A 20938-nucleotide genomic window follows, 5' to 3' on the forward strand; every position below is an offset into this window, starting at 1 on the left:
TTTCTAGTCGCCATTGTTTCCCTTGGTACTTCACAGACTGCCTGGCATTTACAAGGCATTTAGTAAATTTGTTGACTGCACTCATCATTTCTCTCCCTGTCTTTAGCTGAGGTGAAACGTGTTGGAGATACACTCTTGGGAATGGCAACACAGTGTGTGCAGGTGAAGAACGTGGTCAAGACCTCACCTCAGACTTTGTCCAATCTCTGCCTCAAGATTAATGTGAAACTTGGTGGCATTAACAACATCCTAGTCCCACACCAGCGGTATGAACTCTGTTGTTCATTTACTCTTGTCATGGTACCCTGCTGGGGATTGATGAAGAGTCAGGACTCTGACCAAACAGATTAAATCAGACATATAAGAGGGAGAAGACCAAAGTGGGTATCAGATAGTGCCAAGCAGTGAAGATCTAGTTCCTCACCATTGTATTTTCTCTTTCTTGCTCAGCTCTGCTGTCTTTCAACAGCCAGTGATTTTCCTGGGAGCAGATGTTACACACCCCCCAGCAGGGGATGGGAAAAAACCTTCTATCACAGCAGTGAGTAATTCTTTCTTTGTAGCTTAACCCTCAAGACTGCACATGATTTTCATGCCTTAACTCTGGCTTCATAAAATGTATTTGCAGCTCAGTATTTGTATTACCTGTAAAGTTAATGCTGTGTGGTATTGGTTTGAGGAGAAAAGAGTAGTGAGAGTATAATCTGTGGCCAGAAACTTGGCCAAGTCTTCCATCACTTTTGTTCTACATTTATATTTTTCTCTTTTCACACACACACACACACACAGACACACACACACGCACACACACACACACGTACATATCTTCTCTGAAATCCTTCACCCTTGATCGATCTAATAGATTAGACATTCTCTAGTTTTCTCCTCTTTTTTTGCTCCGTATCCCATAGAGCTTCCAAATTGCTTGAATCCAGCCTTCCTTTATCTCGTTTCTACCCTCATTTTTTTTTTTTTTTTAGATATTAGTATTGTCTTAGTGTAAGGGAAAGCAAAACACTTCAATATGTTTACTCCAGTTTTCTTTCTTAGCCATCCCTCCTTGGGCCATGGGCACTGTCCCTTTCGAAAAGGACATTATTGGCATCAACTAACTACAAGAACACTTATCACTGGTCATAATTTCAGGGTAGCTTAGCATGTGAATGGGAGGGGGTAAACTTGGCGTAGGTAAAGTCACTGTTTACTTTTGTTGTTGTTGTTGTTGTGTTTATTGTCTGAAATTAGGACTCAAACTCAGTATCTGGTGCTTTCACTCATTGGCTAGTGCTCACCCAAGCCATGCCTCCAACCACTATTTTCTCTCTCTCTCTTTTTCTCTCTCTTTCTCTCTCTCGAGATAGAATCACTGTAGACCAGGCTGGCCTCAAATTCTTGCTTTTTCTGAAGTATGAGTTATAGGCTTTTTCTAATGTCTGCCTCAAGATTAATGTCAACTTTGTGGCATTAATGCCACCTTATCTGGCCAGTGTTTGACTTAGTAGTATTATATCTTTAATTATATATTTAATTTAATTTTATCATCTTTAATATTATCTTTAATACCCCTAAGGGATAGGGTAGGCCTTTCACAAGGTATTATATGTACTGCAAGGGCAGTGAAAGCAGATATTCCTGTCAGATTAAGTAAAACTTAAATTATGGTAGAATTAAAACTGTGGATCCCAAGCCTCACTCCTTTAGTTACCATTTTCTTGCTAAGAAGTGTTTCTCCAAACCCACAGTCTGACTGAGGGATGGTGATATTCTGAAGGCTTTCTCTTGATTGTCAGGTGGTAGGCAGTATGGATGCCCACCCCAGCCGATACTGTGCAACTGTGAGGGTACAGCGACCACGGCAGGAAATTATTGAAGACTTATCCTATATGGTGCGTGAGCTGCTCATCCAGTTCTACAAGTCCACACGCTTCAAGCCTACTCGCATCATCTTCTACCGAGATGGGGTCCCTGAAGGCCAGCTCCCCCAGGTAGGGTCTGCAGTAGGTAGAAAAAAATGTTCATGTTGAAGCTAGAAGACTAGTTACTTCTACCTTCTTTATGATTGGTATGGTATACCACTACTTAGGACATTTTGGTAAATGAGATAGGCTTGGGGTCAAGGATCACAATTGATCTATAGATGTTGTAACTGAAAGCCTTTAGTCTATTTACTAGTTGGTTTATGTTAAAAGCTGTTTATACCAATAGTTCTCAAATGGTAATAAACCTCAACCTCACCCAGAGGGCTTTGTGTGCAAATAATGAATTTCCATTTCAACAAGTCTAGGATGTAAGCTCTAGAATTGGTAAGTCTATCAAGTTCCTAGATAATGCTGATGGTCCAGGACCTCCAGTTTCAGAATAAACGCTGTCAACTTCCTTTTGTGATGCTCTTCCTGTCTGGTCTCATTGCTAAGCCTTCATATCCTGTTTAGACTAGTGTATGAACTAATCTTTTTTTTTTTTTTTTTTTTGATCATGGGGCTTGAACTGTGGGCCTGACTCTGTCCCTCAGCCTTTCAGCTCAATGCTAGTGCTCTACCACTTCCAGCTTTTTCTTATGTAGTGCTGGGGAATCAAACCCAGTGCTTCATGCATGCAAAGCAAGCACTCTACCACTGAGCTACCTTCTCAGCCCCTGAACTACCATTAAATACTATGTATTGGTCATGTTTTATGTGTTATGAACTGTGCTTAGCCCTTCATGTTCTATTTAGTGTTTATAGTTAATTGCTCTGGGAAATAGGTGACTGTTCTCATTTGGCCAATGAGAAAAGTAAGGCTGGGAAATGTTAATTTTTTTTTGGGGGGGGGTCCAGTCTTGGGGTCTGAACTCTGAGCCTGGGCGTTATCCTTCAGCTCTTCAGCTCAAGGCTAGCGCTCTACCACTTGAGCCACAGCGCCACTTTTAGCTTTTTTCTTATATGGTGCTGAGGAATCAAACCCAGGGCCTCATGCATGCAAGGCAAGCGCTCTACCACTGTGCCACCTTCCCAGCCCTGGAAATGTTAATTTATTATTATTATTTTTTTTTTTTATCGATTGTGGGGTCTGAACTGTGGGCCTGGGCGCTGTCTCTCAGCTCTTCAGCTCAAGGCTAGCGCTCTACCACTTGAGCCACAGTGCCACTTCCGGCCTTTTCTGCTTATGTGGTGCTGAGGAATCAAACCCTGGGCTTCATGCATGCAAGACAAGCACTCTACCACTGAGCCACCTTCCCAGCCTGTTAAATGATTCTTCATTGTAACTCAGGCTAATGAGTGATGGAACTGAGATTCAGACACATGGTCTTATTCCCAAGTTCATGCTCTTAATCATTATGCTCAGTTTTTTTCTAAGTTATCCATATTTGCTAAAATGCCAGATAGATGTATTTTATCACTACTTTTCAAAAATGTCTAGTGGCTTCACATTCCCTTGGGTTCAAATTTTACTGTTTAGGAAAGCACTGTTACTAAGCCTTGCCAAGTTTTCTATACCTTTACTTAATTCCTTATCTTAGTTTTCATAGTAGATTTATGAGGCAGATATTATTAGTAACATTAATGGAGGAGGTAAAAGAATATCTAAAGGGATTTAATAATTTGAGGTTAATATAACATATGAAACTTGGTTTAGAAAAAGGAAGGAGTGACATTGTTCAAAAAGAAATTCTTAGCTGGGCACCAGTGGCTCACACCGGTAATCTTAGCTACTCAGGAGGCTGAGATCTGAGGATCTCGATTCAAAGCCAGCCCGGGCAGGAAAGTCCGTGAAACTGTTATCTCCAATAGACCACCAGAAAACCAGAAACGGCGCTGTAGCTCAAGTGGTAGAGCGTTTGCCTTTAGCTGAAAAGCTGAGGGACAGCACTTAGGCCCAGAGTTCAAGCCCCAGGACCGACAAAAAAAAAAAAAGAAAGAAATTCTTTACCTGACTTATTGTAACTGTAACCTCTCTGTATGTCATCTTTATAATAACTGTTAATAAAATACAGGCATAGTGTTTACTCAGGAGGCTGAGATCTGAGGATCTAGGTTCGAAGTTAGCCTGGGCAAGAAAGTCTGTGCGACATCTCCAATTAAGCACCAGAAAAGCCAGAAATAGAGCTGTGGTTCAAGTGTTAAAACACAGTCTTGGAGAAAAAGGCCCAAAGACAGTGCCTAACCCTGAATTCAGGCCCTAGGACCGGCATATTAAAAGAAAAACTACTCGGTTTAAAGACTCTTTTTAATTGATTTCAAATAATTTTTCAAATTTCCTACCGTACAAGTTTGTTTTTGGCAGGAGAATGCTGCTGAGAATTGAAGGCCTTATGAATACTAAGCACATGCTCTATCCCTAACTGAGTACCCTGTCCCTACCCTGCAGTTTTGTCTTTGTATATTTGATATTCATGGCTGCAGGTAACTGTTGCCTATGATTATTGGCCTACGGTAGCTTCCTTAGCTTATCTTTTTTGTATGTGTGTGTACTTGAACTCCTGGCCTGGATGCTCTCTCTGAGATTTTTTTGCTCAAGGCTAGCACTCTATCACTTGAGCCTCAGCTCCATATCTATCTTTTTGTGGTTAATTGGAGGTAACAGTCTCACAGACTTTTCCTGCCCAGGTTGGCTTTGAACATTGATCTTCAGACTTCTCAGTAGCTAGGATAGCTACTCGATAGGTGAGAGACACCAGTGCCAGTGCCTGGATTCCCATTATCTTCTTGATCTTTAAATTGACTTAACATTAAATATTGTTATTTTATTTTATTTCATTAATTTTTTTTTTTTTTTTTTTGTTGGTTGTGGGGCCTGAACTCTGGGCCTGAATGCTGTCCTTCAGTTCTTCAGCTCAAGGCTAGTGCTCTACAACTTGAGCCACAGTGCTACTTCCTGCTTTTTCTGCTTATGTGGTTCTGAGGAATTGAACCCAGGGCCTCATGTATGCAAGGCAAGCACTCTACCACTGAGCCACCTTCCTAGCCCATAGACATTATGATTTTAGTAATTTTTTTTTTCTGTGAACTTTGGTGTGTGTTTGTGTGTGTGTTTTAATGTCGGTCATGGGCTTAAAACTCTGGGCCTGGGCACTGGCCCTGAGCTCTTCAGCCCAAGGCAAGCACTCTACCACTTGAGTCACAGCGCCACTTCCAGTTTTCTGGTGGTTAATTGAAGAGTCTCACAGACTTTCTTGCCCAGGCTGGCTTTGAACCACAATGCTCAGATCTTAGCCTCCTGAGTAGCTAGGATTACAGGCGTGAGCCACTGGCGCCCAGCTGAACTTTGATTTTATATCTTTATGTATTTATTTATTGTCAGTCATGGAGCCTGAACTCTGGGCCTGGATGCTGTCCCTCAGCTCTTCAGCTCAAGGTTAGCGCTCTACCACTTAAGCCATAGCGCCACTTCTGGCTTTTTTTTTTTTTTTGGGGGGGAGGGGTCCGGTCGTGGGGCCTGAACTCTAGGCCTGGGCGCTGTCCCTCAGCTCTTCAGCTCAAGGCTAGCACTCTACCACTTGAGCCACAGTGCCACTTCCAGCTTTTTTTTTCTGCTTATGTGGTGCTGAGGAATCAAACCCAGGGCCTCATGCATGCAAGGCAAGCGCTCTACCACTGGGCCACCTTTCCAGCCCAACTTCTGGCTTTTTTTACTTACGTGGTGCTAAGGAGTCGAACCCATGCATGCAAGGCCCTCTACCACTGAGCCACTTTCCCAGCCCTTATTTTTATGTTTTATATTTCCCTTTTTGTTTTTGGTTGTAGTGGAGTTTGAACTCCTGCTCTTACTGCTGAACCACTCAAGCCCTGTCAATTTATGCTTGTAATTCGTTGTTGTTGTTGTTGTTGTTAGTTGTGGGACTTGAACTTAGGGCCTGGGCACTGTGCCTGAGCTTTTTCAGTCAAGGCTAGCGCGCTACCACTTTGAGCCACAGCACCACTTCCAGTTTTCTGGTAGTTAATTGGGGATAATACTCTAATGGACTTTCCTCCTCTGGCTGGTTTCAAGTGCTGATCCCTGGATCTCAGCCTCCTGATTAGCTAGGATTATAGGCATAACCCACTGCCACTGGGCTCTAAAATACTGCATCTTGCCTAACTTGATGCTTGGGCACAATCTACTTAAGGTAGGGTTTTCATTGTAGCATGAATAACAAGTGGACCTCACCACATCTAGCTCTTTGTTAACAAGAGGTCTTGCACATTTTTCTGCCCAGGTTCCCTTAAACTATGATCTCCCAATTTAAGCCTCCTAAGTAGTTAGGATATCTTTTGATGCCAAGCCTTCAAGCCAAGATTTTATAGGAACATATCAAGGTTGATTTTGGCAAGAAGAGCCTATCATTGTTGAGTATCAGTTTTGAAAGGAGACTGCAAAAGAGTATATTGAATGTGTTAAACTTTTTAGTTTAGTACAGTGTGTAAACTCAAGAAGAGTTGTGTCTTTCTTTGTCTCCCTGCTCACACTGTGCCTAGATCCTCCACTATGAGCTGCTTGCCATTCGTGATGCCTGCATCAAACTGGAAAAGGACTACCAGCCTGGGATCACTTACATTGTGGTGCAGAAACGCCATCATACCCGACTTTTTTGTGCTGACAAGAATGAGCGAGTAAGTGAAAGATTATTGAGGTCATCAGTATCCTCATACTGTCTGTTTCCTTTGTCTTGACAGAGAAGTCCTTAAGAAGAAGTCTGGGAATTTAGTTCTCTTCTATGGCATACTCTATGGCTTCCTCTTTCTTTTGCCTCTTGTAGTCCGTTCTCTACTACTCCCTTCCCTAAGTGTCTGCTGCTCTTCTTCCCTTGTACTTATTCTCCCTCCTCCTAGCTTCCTGACCTAGACCAGTTCCCAGAGAAGAGAAGTTTTACTTGTTGAGCTTTTCCTTTGTGCCACACGTTATACCAGACATTGTTTGAGGTGTCTTACAGGATCCTTCTGAAGATAGATATTATCATCTCAGAAAGGTTAAATGATATTAAAATCCAAACCTAATAAATGGCATAATCATAACCTGAACATAGATCTGGTTGACTTTAGAAACCTATTATTTTCAAGACCTAGAACCCTCTAGATCTTGAAGATATAATCATAGGAGCTTATGTCGTTGTTCTTGGAATTCTTTGGAGTAGAATTCAGCCAAGGCCCTAGTTAGAACCAGGAATATCTTGAGATTTCATTTGTGTTTGTCTTTGCAGATTGGGAAGAGTGGAAACATCCCAGCTGGGACCACTGTGGATACCAACATCACCCACCCATTTGAGTTTGACTTCTACCTGTGCAGCCATGCAGGCATTCAGGTAGCTGGGCTATATCCTGGGGTTTCTATTGGGTTAACAATTAGTTTATTATTCCCATTGTATCTAGAATGTGTCAGTTAACCCTGAGTGATATTCACACCAGAATTGTGTTCTCTCTCTCTTTCTCTCCCCCCTCTCCCCCTCTCCTCTTTCCCCTCACTCTCTTCTCCTCTCTCTCTTTTTTGTCAGTCATCTTGCTTGAACTGTGGGCCTGAGGGCTGTCCCTGAGCTCTTCACGTGAAGGCAAGCGCTCTTCCACAGTGTGCCACAGTGTGCCACTTCTGGTTTTCTGGTGGTTAATTGGAGATGAGAGTCTCATGGCCTTTCCTGTCCAGGCTGGCTTTGAACCACTATTCTCAGATCTCAGCCTCTTGAGTAGCTAGGATAACAGGAGTGAGCCACCAGCGCCTGGCTCTTTTTTTTTTTTTTCCTGGTCCTAGGGCTTGAAGTCAGGGCCTGAGAGCTGCCCCTGAACCTTTTTGTGCCCAAGGCTAGTGCTCTACCACTTGAGAGCCCCAGCTCCACTTCCAGTTTTTTCTGAGTGGTTTATTGGAGATAAGAATGTCAAGGACTTTCCTACCCGGGCTGGCTCTGAACCACAATCCTCAGAACTCAGCCTTCTGAGTAGCTAGGATTATAAGCATGAACTACTGGTGCCCGACCAGATTGCTCTTAATAAGCTCCAGGTGTGCTTGCAGTTTGCCCATAAGAAGGGTACTTTGTGACATTGTTTTTGTGTCTCTGTTTATAGGGGGAGGATAGGGAAGGGGTAATGTCCTAGTAGTGATCCTTTTCCTTATCATCCCCCATACCCTCTGTCCAACTTTTTTCTGCCCCTTACCTTTTTTCTTTTCCAGGGCACCAGCCGACCATCCCATTACTATGTCCTTTGGGATGATAACCGTTTCACAGCAGATGAGCTCCAGATCCTGACGTACCAGCTGTGCCACACTTATGTTAGATGCACACGTTCTGTTTCTATCCCAGCACCTGCCTACTATGCCCGCCTGGTGGCTTTCCGGGCACGGTACCACTTGGTCGACAAGGAGCATGATAGGTAAGGCCTGGGATCTGGCTACCTTTTATATTGCACTCCCAAGTTTCCTTGAGTAGAAAGATGTGAGTGCTGCACAATTTGGTATCCTTGGGTTTAATCTGCCCAAATCTGGGTTGAAGTTTTCTCATAGGTTGGTGTGGGAATAGCACCCAGGGATGGGTGAGGGAATTAATAGTCCAGTTCACCAGGTAGGACTTTTTTTCATTGTTTTCTTTTCAGTGGAGAGGGGAGCCACATATCTGGGCAGAGCAATGGGCGGGATCCCCAGGCCCTGGCCAAAGCTGTACAGGTTCACCAGGATACTCTGCGCACCATGTACTTCGCTTGAAGGCAGAACGCTGTTACCTCACTGGATAGAAGAAAGCTTTCCAAGTCCCAGGAGCTGTGCTGCCCAAATCCAGAGGAAGCAAGGAGGAGGGAGGTTAGGTAGAGAGGAGTGTAGGAGGCCTTGTTTTTCTCTACAGAAGGGGTGGAGGGGTGGGGAACAGGGCCAGCAAGAGACCACCAGCCGGAAATCTCTGATACCAACCTCATATCCTCCTGCATCCCTCACCCTATTTTGTCACATCTGGCCCTGATCCCATTGGACCAAGATGGGCAGCACTGGCGCCCACCATACTCACAGGTGTCTCATGTGACTCACAGTGCTAAAGACTCATGCTTAACAGCTTGTTAAGGTCGGCTCTGAAGCCCTGTGGACAGAAGCTGGTAGGATTGGGTTTGATACTTTAGATGGGAAAGTGAGGGGCTTGAGAATGTGGGTGGGAGGAGGGAAGGATTTTTTTAGGAGCCTTAATCAGAAAAAGGTCTAGATTTGTTTAAGAAGAAAAATGAAATCAGACCCAGATCAATATTTTAGGATACTAGATGTTTTCATGGGTTCAGAATCCAGTTTGTAGGAAGATTTTTAATGCTAATGGTTTTGGTTGTTCTTCCCTCAGCTACCCACCCTCAATCCCTGCCCACTGCCTTTTGCCCTTATTCTCTCATATTTCCTACCCCATCTTACATCTCATCCCTGACAGAGATCCAGCCCCCTAGTAACACTTAAGGCACTATGGCACTTAGCTCTGAAGTGACACGACCCTGTCTTCCTTCCGCCTGCTGGTGGGTAACCAGTGCCTTCCCTGTAATGGTAATGCTGCAGAACTGCAACCTTTTGTACCTTTCTTTGTGGGACTGGGTGGTGGGGGTGGGAGAAGGAGGTAGGTGGGAAACAGATATCCCAACCCAAAAAGCCTCCAGCCAGAATGCCAGCTATTTTCCATTTGAAGGATTGACTTCCATACTCATTGAGCTTTTAAAAAGATCGCAACCTCACGATGGTTAGAATCCATTGACATTTGCACTTTCAGACATGACAAGTCTCGGAGCTGCTGAGATGACTGGCCCCTGGCCTTTTCACTTATACTTCCCTCTTTTCCATACCCCCATTCCTTCCACCCTGCCTGGTCTGGAGTTACTTTCATACAGCATTTCTCACTCCTGGCTTTTTTCCCCCTAATCGTCATATCTCTTATGTTTCAATATTTCTTAACTGGGGTGTCTTATAACAGAAGATCTTTAGGTCTAAAATGCGAAAAAAGAAAATGAAATGTTATTTTTATACCATAACTTGAGTCTATTGCCAAAATCTGGAAATTCCTCCCATGCCTGATGAGTTTACATCCTGGAAACATTGAGCCATCGGAAGGAACTATGTATCTGACTTGTTCTCTGGCCTGGCTAGGTAGGGGTGGTTATTTTCCCCAAAGTGAGGCTCAGGCTCTGTTCTTCCTCTGTGCAAATAATACCTTTTTCTTGCTACAGGCTTCCTCCTCTGCACTGTCCTGCACTCTTTCCTGCAAGTGTATCTTCCCTTTCTCTGGACTGGACTGTCCTTTGACCCTTGGATTCATCCCAGATTCTAGCATGTCCTGTGGACAGGCTGGGGAATTTTGCTGCTCCCTTTGCTTCTGTTTACACAAATGAATTTTTCCTGGTTTCCCACTAGGGCATGTGAGTGGGTGGCATGGGCTTTTTTTTTTTCCCCCCCTTTGAGATAAAGGGTTTGGCTGGCTTACAGGACTGGAGAAGAAGGAGGTTCTTGCTTAGTCTCTGTTGGCAGTTGAGAGAAGGCTCTCTCTTTCTCCTGTACAACTGCTTGGAATGGGAAGGTTCAGTTTCAGTATGCAAATTCTTCTTTTTGAGGAGCCTGGGCTTGGTTTTTCCCTCTCTGGTGATGAAGCCATGATACTATAGCTCTAGTCCAAGATTGGCCAGTCAGCTGGAGGAAGGAAGGTCTGAATCCTGGCCTGTAGAGTTAAAGCAACCTTTTTTCTCTTCCCAGCAGCCTTTGTACAGACCCAGATTTGCTATGCAAAACAATCTACTCTAGGTTCTGTTCTAGTTGGCTACATTGTTCAGTAACTTCACAAAAAGGTAACGCAAATATTCCTTATGAAGAAAGCAACAGGACTGTTGAGTAACTCCTCCTGTACATTTTTCTGCTGGCTATAGAATGGGTTGTCCAATGGGCACAAGCCCAGTGAAAAACAGAGTGGAAGGTCCTGGGAGGAGGCAGCTCACTGGAGAGCCTACATTCCTTACACAAGTGCCTAAAGAGAGTGATGCTAACACTCCATATGCCCTCTGTCCATCGCCTTCATATACAGTCTACTTCATGTTCTGTCACCCTTTGGGGAGGAAGCTCTCCTAGGACAATGGGCTCTCATGTAATCTACTACATTGGGTACATTTTGGGGCTAGGACAAGGGCATTATTCCTGGAGGGTCCAGTCATTCACCAGCATTTGCAAATGCCCGTAGGGAACAGATGGAAGTCACTATTCTCAGCAACAAGTTTGTGTTCTTTCCTTTCTCTTTGCCTCACTCTCTCCATTGGGCTTTGAGCTGGGGCTTGAAAGGCATTTCTAGTCCTTTGGCATCACATGTGCCATTCAAGAAATAAAAGCAAGAGAATGAGCTTGGATAATGATGAGAAAATAATTTTCTGCTCTTAGTTTTAGGAAAAAAAAGACAAATCCATGATTGTGTTATTTATTCTTGTTTGAAAGGTGGCACATATACAAGGTGTTGGTAGTAAGCTTTAGCTAGCTTGGATTTGGTTGCGGTAGCAGTGCTTCTTACTAAGTTCTGAGGAAGTACTGGGAGGACCCCAGCCTTATCCTCATAGGTCTCTTGCTCCCTTTTTCCCACTGTTTTTAATATCCCTTTCCTCTTTCTTTCCTTGGCTGTCTCCCCCTGCCCCCTATTGACTCAACTTGGTTGCTGGCTGGCCTGTATGCCTGTCTGTCTGCCCATGTGATGAATTCTCTGCATGACCTGCAATGATCCTACTGTTAACTGGCAAGGTCAGGCTAAGCACCTTGACTGCATAAGACCAAGAACCTGTTCCCCATGCCCAGTAGTATTAGTTGAACTTTCCTCAAGCTTACACTATAGAGCAGCAGACTTGCTTGGCTTCTGGGAGTTTGCACACCTAACCATTCCTTGGAGTTAGTTTCTCATTGCTTTTTCTGCTTCCTTTTCTCTCTGCTCTAGGACCTTCCTTTGCTAAGGATGACCTAGGGTCAAGCTTTTTGATTATTCTGAGTTGGGGGTTAGAGAATGGAAATAGAGGGAAAAGTGAGAAGAAAAAAAAAGAATGGATAGAGTTTGGGAAAGGAGAACACTGCTTTTTTGTTTTTTCTAGTTCAGCATGACCCATTGGTTGAGGTGCTACTGCTGGCTACGATAGCCTTGGAGCTATTGTTGCCACGAACTTAGGCTTAGAATGAGGCTGAAGAAAAAGATGCCTACAAGTTTGAAAGCTTCCTAAAAATCTACTAGTTTCCACCTGTTAGATATCTCCTTAATAGCCTCCTTGTTGGCTGAGCAACAGTGTTTTTTTCTGTCCAGAATTATATGAATAATGCCAGTACACATGATGGACACAAAGAGGACACTTCTTGGCTGACTCATTAGATAACTGCAAGGCTGGTAGGACTGTATTTCAGACTTGGCATCATGTATAACAGAGAAGAATGGAAGTTCCTTCTCTTCCGGGGCAGAAAATTCATCTTAAGTGAGCCAAAAAGCAGTTTTAGAAACTATATTGAAGAAAGTTGTTTTTATTTATTTACTGGGCTTAGGCCAATTTAGGATGGTAGCTAAGATGCCTTCCTTCTTGAAGTCTGATCAGGGCAGGGATATGGCAGGGCACTCTTTCCTACTTAGCCTTTTAAGCGGATTGGAGAAGAGGGATTCTCTGGTTTTCTCTTTTCCCCCACTCACTAGGACTTGCCTTCTCCCTGGGCTGGGAGCTAGGCTGGGTTGGTGCTCTCCCCTTACTCTACTCCTACTGACTTCGAACCTCTGGCTGCTGTTTGGAAGCCCAAGAAAAGGAGTGAAAGGAATGGGCTCAAAACAGATTAATATAGGGAAGGCAGATTTTCTCTTTGAAAAGGAAAATAGGAAACTCTCCAAGAATTGTGCAAGTAAAGACAATTTGTCCCAATGCACTGAGTCCCCTAGTGTAGTAGCAATAAGGTAAAATGAAATGACTTTCCTGTGCACACAGTCCAAACTGACTGGTGTTTGATGTTGCACTTAGCCTTGTGTCAGGCACGTGTGACTACTCTGGGTTTCACTTTAGTTTCTAAACTTTTTATCCCTCTCAAGTGCAGCATGGATGGGGAAATGTCCCTAGAGCCCCACAGCTGTGTACTTGTTTGCATTTGTTTCCCTTTGAGACTTGTATTTGTGTCCTGCTTTGAGCTGTACCTTGTCCAGTCCATTGTGAAGTTATTCCAGCAGCTGTAATGTACAGTTCCTTCTGAAGCAAGCAACAGCAGCAGCACAATTCTGTTTTATAAAGACAACAGTGGCTTCTATTTCTAAAGTGCGGTCTCTCTCTCTTTTTTTTCTCCCTACTGGCAAAATAAACTATTGGGATTAATTATATCTCTGATAGGTTTTAGAGTGGAATAATAGATTGTTGTGCAATCATACTGCACAGGGCCTCTGTGTATGCTTCATTCCACAAACATGCAAAGCAGTGTGCCAGCAGTACTGTGGGAGATGGTAGAGCACCTTTCAAAAATGAGGAAAACAGGGTGTTTGAGTTTGGTGGAGGTCATAATTATCCACATAGTTTCCTTGTACAGGAAAACATAAGGGACTGGCACAAGGCTGAACCAAAGAAGATATAGAGAAGAAAGGGGAGGGCTGGGAAGGTGGCTCAGTGGTAGAGCACTTGCCTTGCATGCATGAGGCCCTGGGTTCAATTCCTCAGCACCACATAAGCAAACAGAAAAAAGCCGGAAGTGGCACTGTGGCTCAAGTGGTAGAGCGCTAGCCTTGAGCTGAAGAGCTGAGGGACAGCACCCAGGCCCAGAGTTCAGGCCCCATGACCGGACCAAAAAAAAAAAGAAGAAAGGGGATCCAGGTGCCAATGGCTCATGCCTGTAATCCTAGTTACTCAGGAGGCTGAGATTTGAGGATTCCATTTCAAAGCCAGCCTGGGCCAGAAAAGTCTGTGAGACTATTATCTCCAGTTAACCACAAAAAGCTGGACGTGGAGCTGTGGTAGAGAACTAGCTCTAAGCAAAAAAGCTCACAAGCAGTAGCACTGAAAAAAAAGGTTGATTTGGGGCTGGGAAGGTGGCTTAGCGGTAGAGTACTTGCCTAGCATTCATGAAGCCATGGGTTTGATTCCTCAGCACCACATAAGCAGAAAAAGTCAGAAGTGGCACTGTGGCACAAATGGTAAAGTGCTTGCCTTGAGCTGAAGAACTGAGGGACAGTGCCCAGGCCCAGAGTTCAAGCCCCACGACCAACAACAACAACAACAAAAAGGTTGATTTGAGAGATTCCATGGCTGATTAGAGGCTAGTAGAATCTATTACCAGGTTAACTACTTAAATACAGGAGTATTGCAACCTTATCACCAAGGTAGGGTGTGAGTGACTATTGAAGGAGTGATGGAAGATAATTATATAGATTAGGTGGTACTTTATGTTTATTGCCCCGCCCCCTTTTAAATACTGGGAGTTGAACTCAAAACGCACATCTTGTTTGGGAAGGCAACCTATCTCCTTTACCTGCAGGTCCATTTACTGTAAATCTAGGTGATTTTGTTTGGCCGGCCTTGGGCCTCAATCCTCCTACTTCCACCTCCTGAGTATCTGGGTTTCTGGGTTTGTTATAGGCATGCACCACTGTGCCCACTCATTTTGAGGTCTCTTAACTTTTTGCCAGGGTCTTTCCATCTTTACCTCCCCCATAGCTAGGATTACCAGTGTTTACCATCATGCCTGGCCTTTTATATTTTCTTTAGGAGTCTCACTGTGTATCTCAGGTTGGCCTTGAACTCAGAATTCTTCTGCCTCTTTCCACTGGGAGTTGGGATTACAGATGTGTGCCCCCTTGCTTGGACTTAAAATTTGAGGGGCCTGGGAGAAAGATTTGAGGGTCCTGTGGAGATTGAGGTTAAAATTTTCATTAAACATAGGATTAATGCTTAGGAAAAATGACACAACTTTATAGATATTGAGTTGTACTCATTTATATGAACCATACTCATATAACTAACTAAAACCACGTGGTATACACTTAACATTCAAATTAATGAGAAGGAACAAAAGGTGACAGTCAAAAGAATATCAAATATTTAATGTTGTCTTTTTGGCTACTTTAATAAGAGTGGGACAAAACCAAGAGAGTAAGATGGATCAGAAAGCAATTAACAGCATTAACTGCTACAGGGAGGTGGGCTTTTCTTTCATTTTTATTATCTCAAAAATGAGCAATGAGAAACACAATTTAAATAAACTAAGACTAGGACCTCCAAATTGTTATCACAACCACTTCTACCTCCAGCATCCTCCACTTCTTAGGAGATACTTGTAAAGGAATAAAAGAAACAAAACCTAATTATTTTCCTCACCAGCTTTATAATGTTATAGTGCAATAAAGATAGGTCTTAGTGTATTTTTATGACTTGTCTTCTCCAGAGAATGTGAACCTGTGAGAACAGAAACTACACTATATTCATTTTGTCATCAAGGCAGTAGTATAGATCAAGATATTAATAGAGAATATGAGTAAAATGAGTTAGAAACTGGTTTATGAGTGTGGAGGAGGAAATCAAGAAGTGATACTAAATGAACAGTATGGACTCAGCATTCCTGAATTTTCAGGTAAGCAGAAGCTTAACTGGGTTATTTTTTTCCCACTTTTACTCAACTTTGGAACTTATTTGTCTTTGTACCTTAAACTGGTAGTAGAGTTCTCAAGCATGCAAGTTCTAGCATTCCTCCAAAGTAGTGGAACATTGTTATTTCTTGTACACTGGGGAAAGATAGGTCAGGACCCAGTGAGAAATTGCCACTGGCATCCAGTCTGTATGTCATGGACCTAACATTACTCCGGAGGCCAAATGTTAGAACTTTTCGACAAAGCTAACCTGTGGCTCTCACTTGCCAGATTCCCTTGGGAAAGAGGCCAGATAGGCCTAGTCTCCATTTCAGCAAAGGTTAGGGAGGTTGGTCGAACTCAGTGAATTGAAACATAGAACAATTTTTTCCCTGTTAAAATATGACAAGATTTGTGACCTCAAGTGGATCAGAAATGAGGAATTTAATAAAGGGAATAAAAGATGACCATTACAGCAAATTTTACTCTAAGCTAGTTTTAGAATAGAGTGGTTTGGCTGTTGATTGTTCTCTAAGAGACTTGGAACCCAGGGCCTGAACTGCCTGGTCTTTGAAAATAGTTTTTAGTGAAAGCTTTTTATTGCACCCTGAGTCTCTTCAGAATTGGTTGAACAGAATTGTTGCTCTATTAATTGGCAAAATAGCACATGCTCATCTAGCAAGTGCATTGGAGTAGAGTGAGGCTGGGTATTTATTGTTGGGTATCTCTTGATTTAGATCACAGAATGCAATGCATCAGGGTCTGGTGGGTAAAGGAAAGGGTTATACTAGAAGAGTTCTGAACCTGGGCCATTCCCAAGCTGCTGTCTGCTGTGCTTAATGAAAAATAACAATTTGGAAAGTTAGTTGTTTCATTCCTAGTTTTCCAGACATTCATTCTTTTGGCTATAGTTTGAGGAAAAGTGGCAGGTAAGCTGGTACAGTAGATACAAAGCATGACAGAAGCAATCCTTCAAAGCAGTCTTGTTAAGGAGGAGCTGGAAAGGTAGAGTTGCCTGGGAATGAAGTATATTTGGAAGTTCACTTAAACACAGCTGCCTTTCCTAGCACCATAGAAAAGTTTTTCAGGGCTAGGCACTGGTAGCTCACGCCTGTACTCAGGAGGCTGAAGACTCCAGTTTGAAGTCAGCTCTCCCAGGAAATTCTGTGAGACTCCTATTTCCAATTACTAAAAAACCAGAAGTGGAACTGTGGCTCAATGTATGAGGAACTAGCCTTAAGTACAAAAGCTCAAGGACAGTGCCCAGGACCTGAGTTCAAGCCCCAGGACCAGTACCAAAAGAGAAAAAAAACAACAAAAGTAAGCCAGGCCTTGGTAGCTCATGCCTATAATCCTAGCTACTCAGGAGGCTGAGATCTGAGGATCAAGGTTCAAAGCCAGCCCAAGCAGGAGAGGCTCTTATCTCCAATAAGCCTCCAGAAAACAGGAAGTGGTGCTGTGGCTCAAGCGGTAGAGTGCTCATCTTGAGTGAAAGAGCTGAGGGATAGCACTGAGGCCCAGAGTTCAAGCCCCAAGACTGACCAAAAAAAGTTTTTCAGGCCTGTGGGCATACCCTGAAGGAACAAACTTCTATTTTGAACTACCACCAATATTAATTGGATGATCTTTCTAGGGAGGCCTAAAAGGTTTCCTTATCTTCCAAAAGCAGGAAGCTTTTTACCTCTTAAAAGAATTAACAGGGCTGGGAAGTTGGCTCAGTGGTAGAGCGCTTGCCTTGCACGCATGAGGCCCTGGGTTCGATTCCTCAGCACCACATAAGCAAAAAGAAAAAAGCCGGAAGTGGCGCTGTGGCTCAAGTGGTAGAGCACTAGCCTTGAGCTGAAGAGCTGAGGGACAGCGCCCAGGCCCAGAGTTCAGGCCCCACTACCAGATTCCAAAAAAAAACAACAACAAAAGAATTAACAAAGCCAGGCACCAGTAGCTCACACCTATAATCCTAGCTACTCAGGAGACTGAGATCTAAGGATCACACTTCAAAGCCAGTTGGGGCAGGAAAGTCCTTGAGACTCTTATCTGCAATAAACCACCAGAAAACCGTGGCTCAAAAACTGGCTCAAGTGGTAGAGCGCTTGCTCGCCTTGAGCTGAAGAGCGCAGGGACAGGGCCCAGGCCGAGTTCAAGCCCCACGACCACCACCACAACCAACAACAAAAAAAGCAAACTAGGGTCTGGGAAGTGCCTTAGTGGTCCTTGTTATTGTCTCCAATTAGCTAGCAAATAGCTGCACAAGTGATAGAGCACCAGCCATGATCAAGCAAGTTGAGAGCATGAGACCTTGAGTTCAAGGCATCTTATACACATACACACACACCAAAAAAATGAAATAGTAGAATAGTAGTAGTAAGGAAGGAAATGGGAACTCTTAAGTCCCTGAGCTTGACTTCCTGGGCTTGGAAGTCTTAACCAGCTGTAAGGCAGCAGATTGTCCTGATTATATGGCGTATTTGTGCCTTTCCCTGAGGACCAATAGTATTGATCATCTTATGCTTACGCTTACTATCTTGATATCTATTAAATTGTTCATTTTTAACCCTTTTTTTTTTTTTTGCCAGTTGTGGGGGCCTGAACTCTGGGCCTGGGCGCTGTCCCTCAGCTCTTCAGCTCAAGGCTAGCGCTCTACCACTTGAGCCATAGCGCCACTTCCGGCTTTTTCTGCTTATGTGGTGCTGAGGAATCGAACCCAGGGCCTCAGGCATGCAAGGCAAGCGCACTACCACTGAGCCACCTTCCCAGCCCTTAACCCATTTTTAAGTTGGGTTGCTTTATTGAATTTTAAGAAGTCTATATATTTTAGATACAAGTTCTCTTTTTTTGGGTCCGGAACTCTGGGCCTGGGCGCTGTCCCTCAGCTCTCCAGCTCAAGACTAGCGCTCTACCACTTGAGCCACACCGCCACTTCTGGCTTTTTTCTTTTTGCTTATGTGGTGCTGAGGAATCAAACCCAGGGCCTCATGCATGCAAGGCAAGCACTCTACCACTGAGCCACCTTCCCAGCCCAGATACAAGTTCTTTGTTGGACATACGTTTTATAAATATTTTCTTCCCAACTTTGGTTTGCCTTTTCATTTTGAAGATCAAAAGTTTTCAGTTTCATTGCCCACTTCATGTCCCAGTTTTACCTTTTTTTTTTACTTTTCAAGTTCATGTAGTTTATATAATATTTTAAGAAAAGTGGCAGGCTGGGAAGTTGGCTCAGTGGTAGAGCGCTTGCCTTGCAGGCCCTGGGTTCGATTCCTCAGCACCACATAAGCAAAAAGAAAAAAGCCGGCAGTGGCGCTGTGGCTCAAGTGGTAGAGTGCTAGCCTTGAGCTGAAGAGCTGAGGGACAGCGCCCAGGCTCAGAGTTCAGGCCCCACAACCGGACCCAAAAAAAAAAAAAAGAAAAGAAAATTGGCATTGTTTCCTTGGTGGCCACTGAAGTTTCCAACATTCTCTGCTTTCTCTGCACCTGAGATTTTTGAACTATTTATAAATCTCAGCAGGGCCCTGGCAGCTCATGTTTGTAATCCTAGCTACTCAGGAGGTTGAGGTGTGAGGATCAAAGTTTGACGTCAGCTTGGGCAGGAAAATCCATGTTATCTCTAATATGCCATGAGGAAATGAAGTGGCCCTGTGGCTCAAAGTGGTAGAGCACTAGCCTTGAGAGAAATAGCTCAGGGACAGTACCCATGCTGTGAGTTGAAGTCTCATGACTGACAACAAATAAAAGGATACTTACAATAATCAGAACTACAGGGGATAAAGTAAGTTTTACTGTGAGCCCTATTCTTGATACACATTGATTTATTCATCCACCCACCCAACAAATAATGTGGTTATATGCTAGGCACAGGCATTATTTTAGGTACTGGGACTCTGTTGGTAAGGGCAAACTTGTTTGTAAGTTATCCAAAAATTGGGCATGTGGCCTGGGAAGAGCCTCAGACAACTTTACCTTTGGAACAGGCCTTTCTGCCTTCCCCCTTCCTGATACTACAGTTCATGGCCCTTTCTCATGGGCTCTCTGCAAAGAGGTGCTTTTGGATAGCAGTAGATAGGAAGGTATGAGACAGTTACTGAATTTGGTTGAGCCAGAGTATCCAAGTCCTGATCTATCAATGTCCAAAAAGAAAACAGCCTTCCTTGTGACTTCATCACCATCATCATCATGTTTTCTTGGAGGAGCCAAGTAAGCACACTCATTTGGGAACTAGTTCTGGGATCAGGGAAGTTGAGAATGGGATAGCCCCTTGTGCAAAAGATGCTATTTGCCCTACTAGACCCTGCTACAAGATAGGGATTATGTATAGTCAAGGAATTAAAATGACATTTCAGCTGGGTGCCTGTGGCTCATGCCTATAATCCTAGCTACTCAGGAGGCTGAGATATCAGGATCGCAGTTTGAAGCCACCTGGGGCAGGAAAGTCTGTGAGACTTATCTCCAGTAAACTCAGAAAAATCCAAAATGACACTGTGGCTCAAGTTGTAGAGAGCTAGCCTTGAGTACAGAGGCTCAGGGACAGGGCTCAGGCTGAATTCAAGCCCAAAGATGGGCAAAAACAAACAAACATATATATATATATGGACATTTCGCGTGTCTTATCCTTGATATTTTAAAATTGGGAGGTTATTTTCAGTCACAGGTATGGCAAGGAAGAAGAGAGGCAGAACTCGAGACAGATGGGAGTTTGAAGTTCCTTCTCTTCATTAAGCCTATATAATATGGTAGGTGAATCTATTAAGTGCTTTGAAATTGTAACCATAGTAAATACTTTGGCTATTCATGGACATTTATGGAAGATTTTTCTTTGGGCTTTATGTAAGTTACCTAAGCTCAACAATGACTTTGTAAGGTTCCTACTCCGATTAGGAAACTGAAGATCAAACTGACTAATTCAAAGTCCCACAGTGAGTGGGAATGGGGTGTGGACTGAAAATAGTGTGTGTGTGTGTGTGTATATTCCCTCCTTTTCCTTTAAAATAATATGGTTTGGTTTTTAAAGGGAAGCTTAAACATTGCAATGTAGGGGACCTAGCGTCCCTGTAAAGCTTACATACGGGTAGTACATTGTGAGTACAGGGGCACACCTCGAGTCGCGAACTGCCAGCCTGGGGGAAGGTAACCAAGGAAACGTAGGTTAGCAGGGCGTCCCCGCTGGAGTTGGGGGTGCTGGAAATGCCACAGATGTTTTGCATGCGAGCAAGAGAACGTATGCAGTGGCCTGCAGTGAGGAGGGGGCCGGGGCCGGGTTGGGAGGCGATTTTTGGTCCAGAAAGAGACTCCAGTCAGGGGAGAGAAACGTCTGGCAGGCTCCGGGACTTGCAAGTTGGAAACCCACTTAGCCGCTCTTCTGGAGAGAAGTTCTTGGAGGTGATGAGGCGTTATTTCAGCACTGAGGCGTTTTAAACATGGAAAGCGTTCCATCCAATGTTCCGGTAATGTTCAGTT

At 43.8% G+C, this 20938-nt stretch overlaps 1 protein-coding gene across 2 annotated transcripts in view; it reads left to right on the forward strand.

Moving 5' to 3' along the window:
• LOC122107120 (protein argonaute-1) overlaps positions 1–13258 on the forward strand; it is a 42391-nt gene extending 29133 nt beyond the window's left edge. For both annotated transcript variants that reach the window (XM_042678731.1, XM_042678739.1), the window contains exons 13-19: positions 107–266; positions 451–541; positions 1791–1985; positions 6435–6569; positions 7157–7258; positions 8116–8315; positions 8535–13258. In XM_042678731.1, coding sequence (XP_042534665.1) covers positions 107–266; positions 451–541; positions 1791–1985; positions 6435–6569; positions 7157–7258; positions 8116–8315; positions 8535–8643 — 992 coding nt within the window. In that variant the 3' untranslated portion in view covers positions 8644–13258. The remainder of the gene's footprint in view (positions 1–106; positions 267–450; positions 542–1790; positions 1986–6434; positions 6570–7156; positions 7259–8115; positions 8316–8534) is intronic.
• Positions 13259–20938: the final 7680 nt, after the last annotated feature.

Source organism: Dipodomys spectabilis, unplaced genomic scaffold (genome assembly GCF_019054845.1).
Source record: "Dipodomys spectabilis isolate Male_0828 unplaced genomic scaffold, ASM1905484v1 ptg000002l, whole genome shotgun sequence".
Classification (NCBI taxonomy): Eukaryota; Metazoa; Chordata; class Mammalia; order Rodentia; family Heteromyidae; genus Dipodomys; species Dipodomys spectabilis.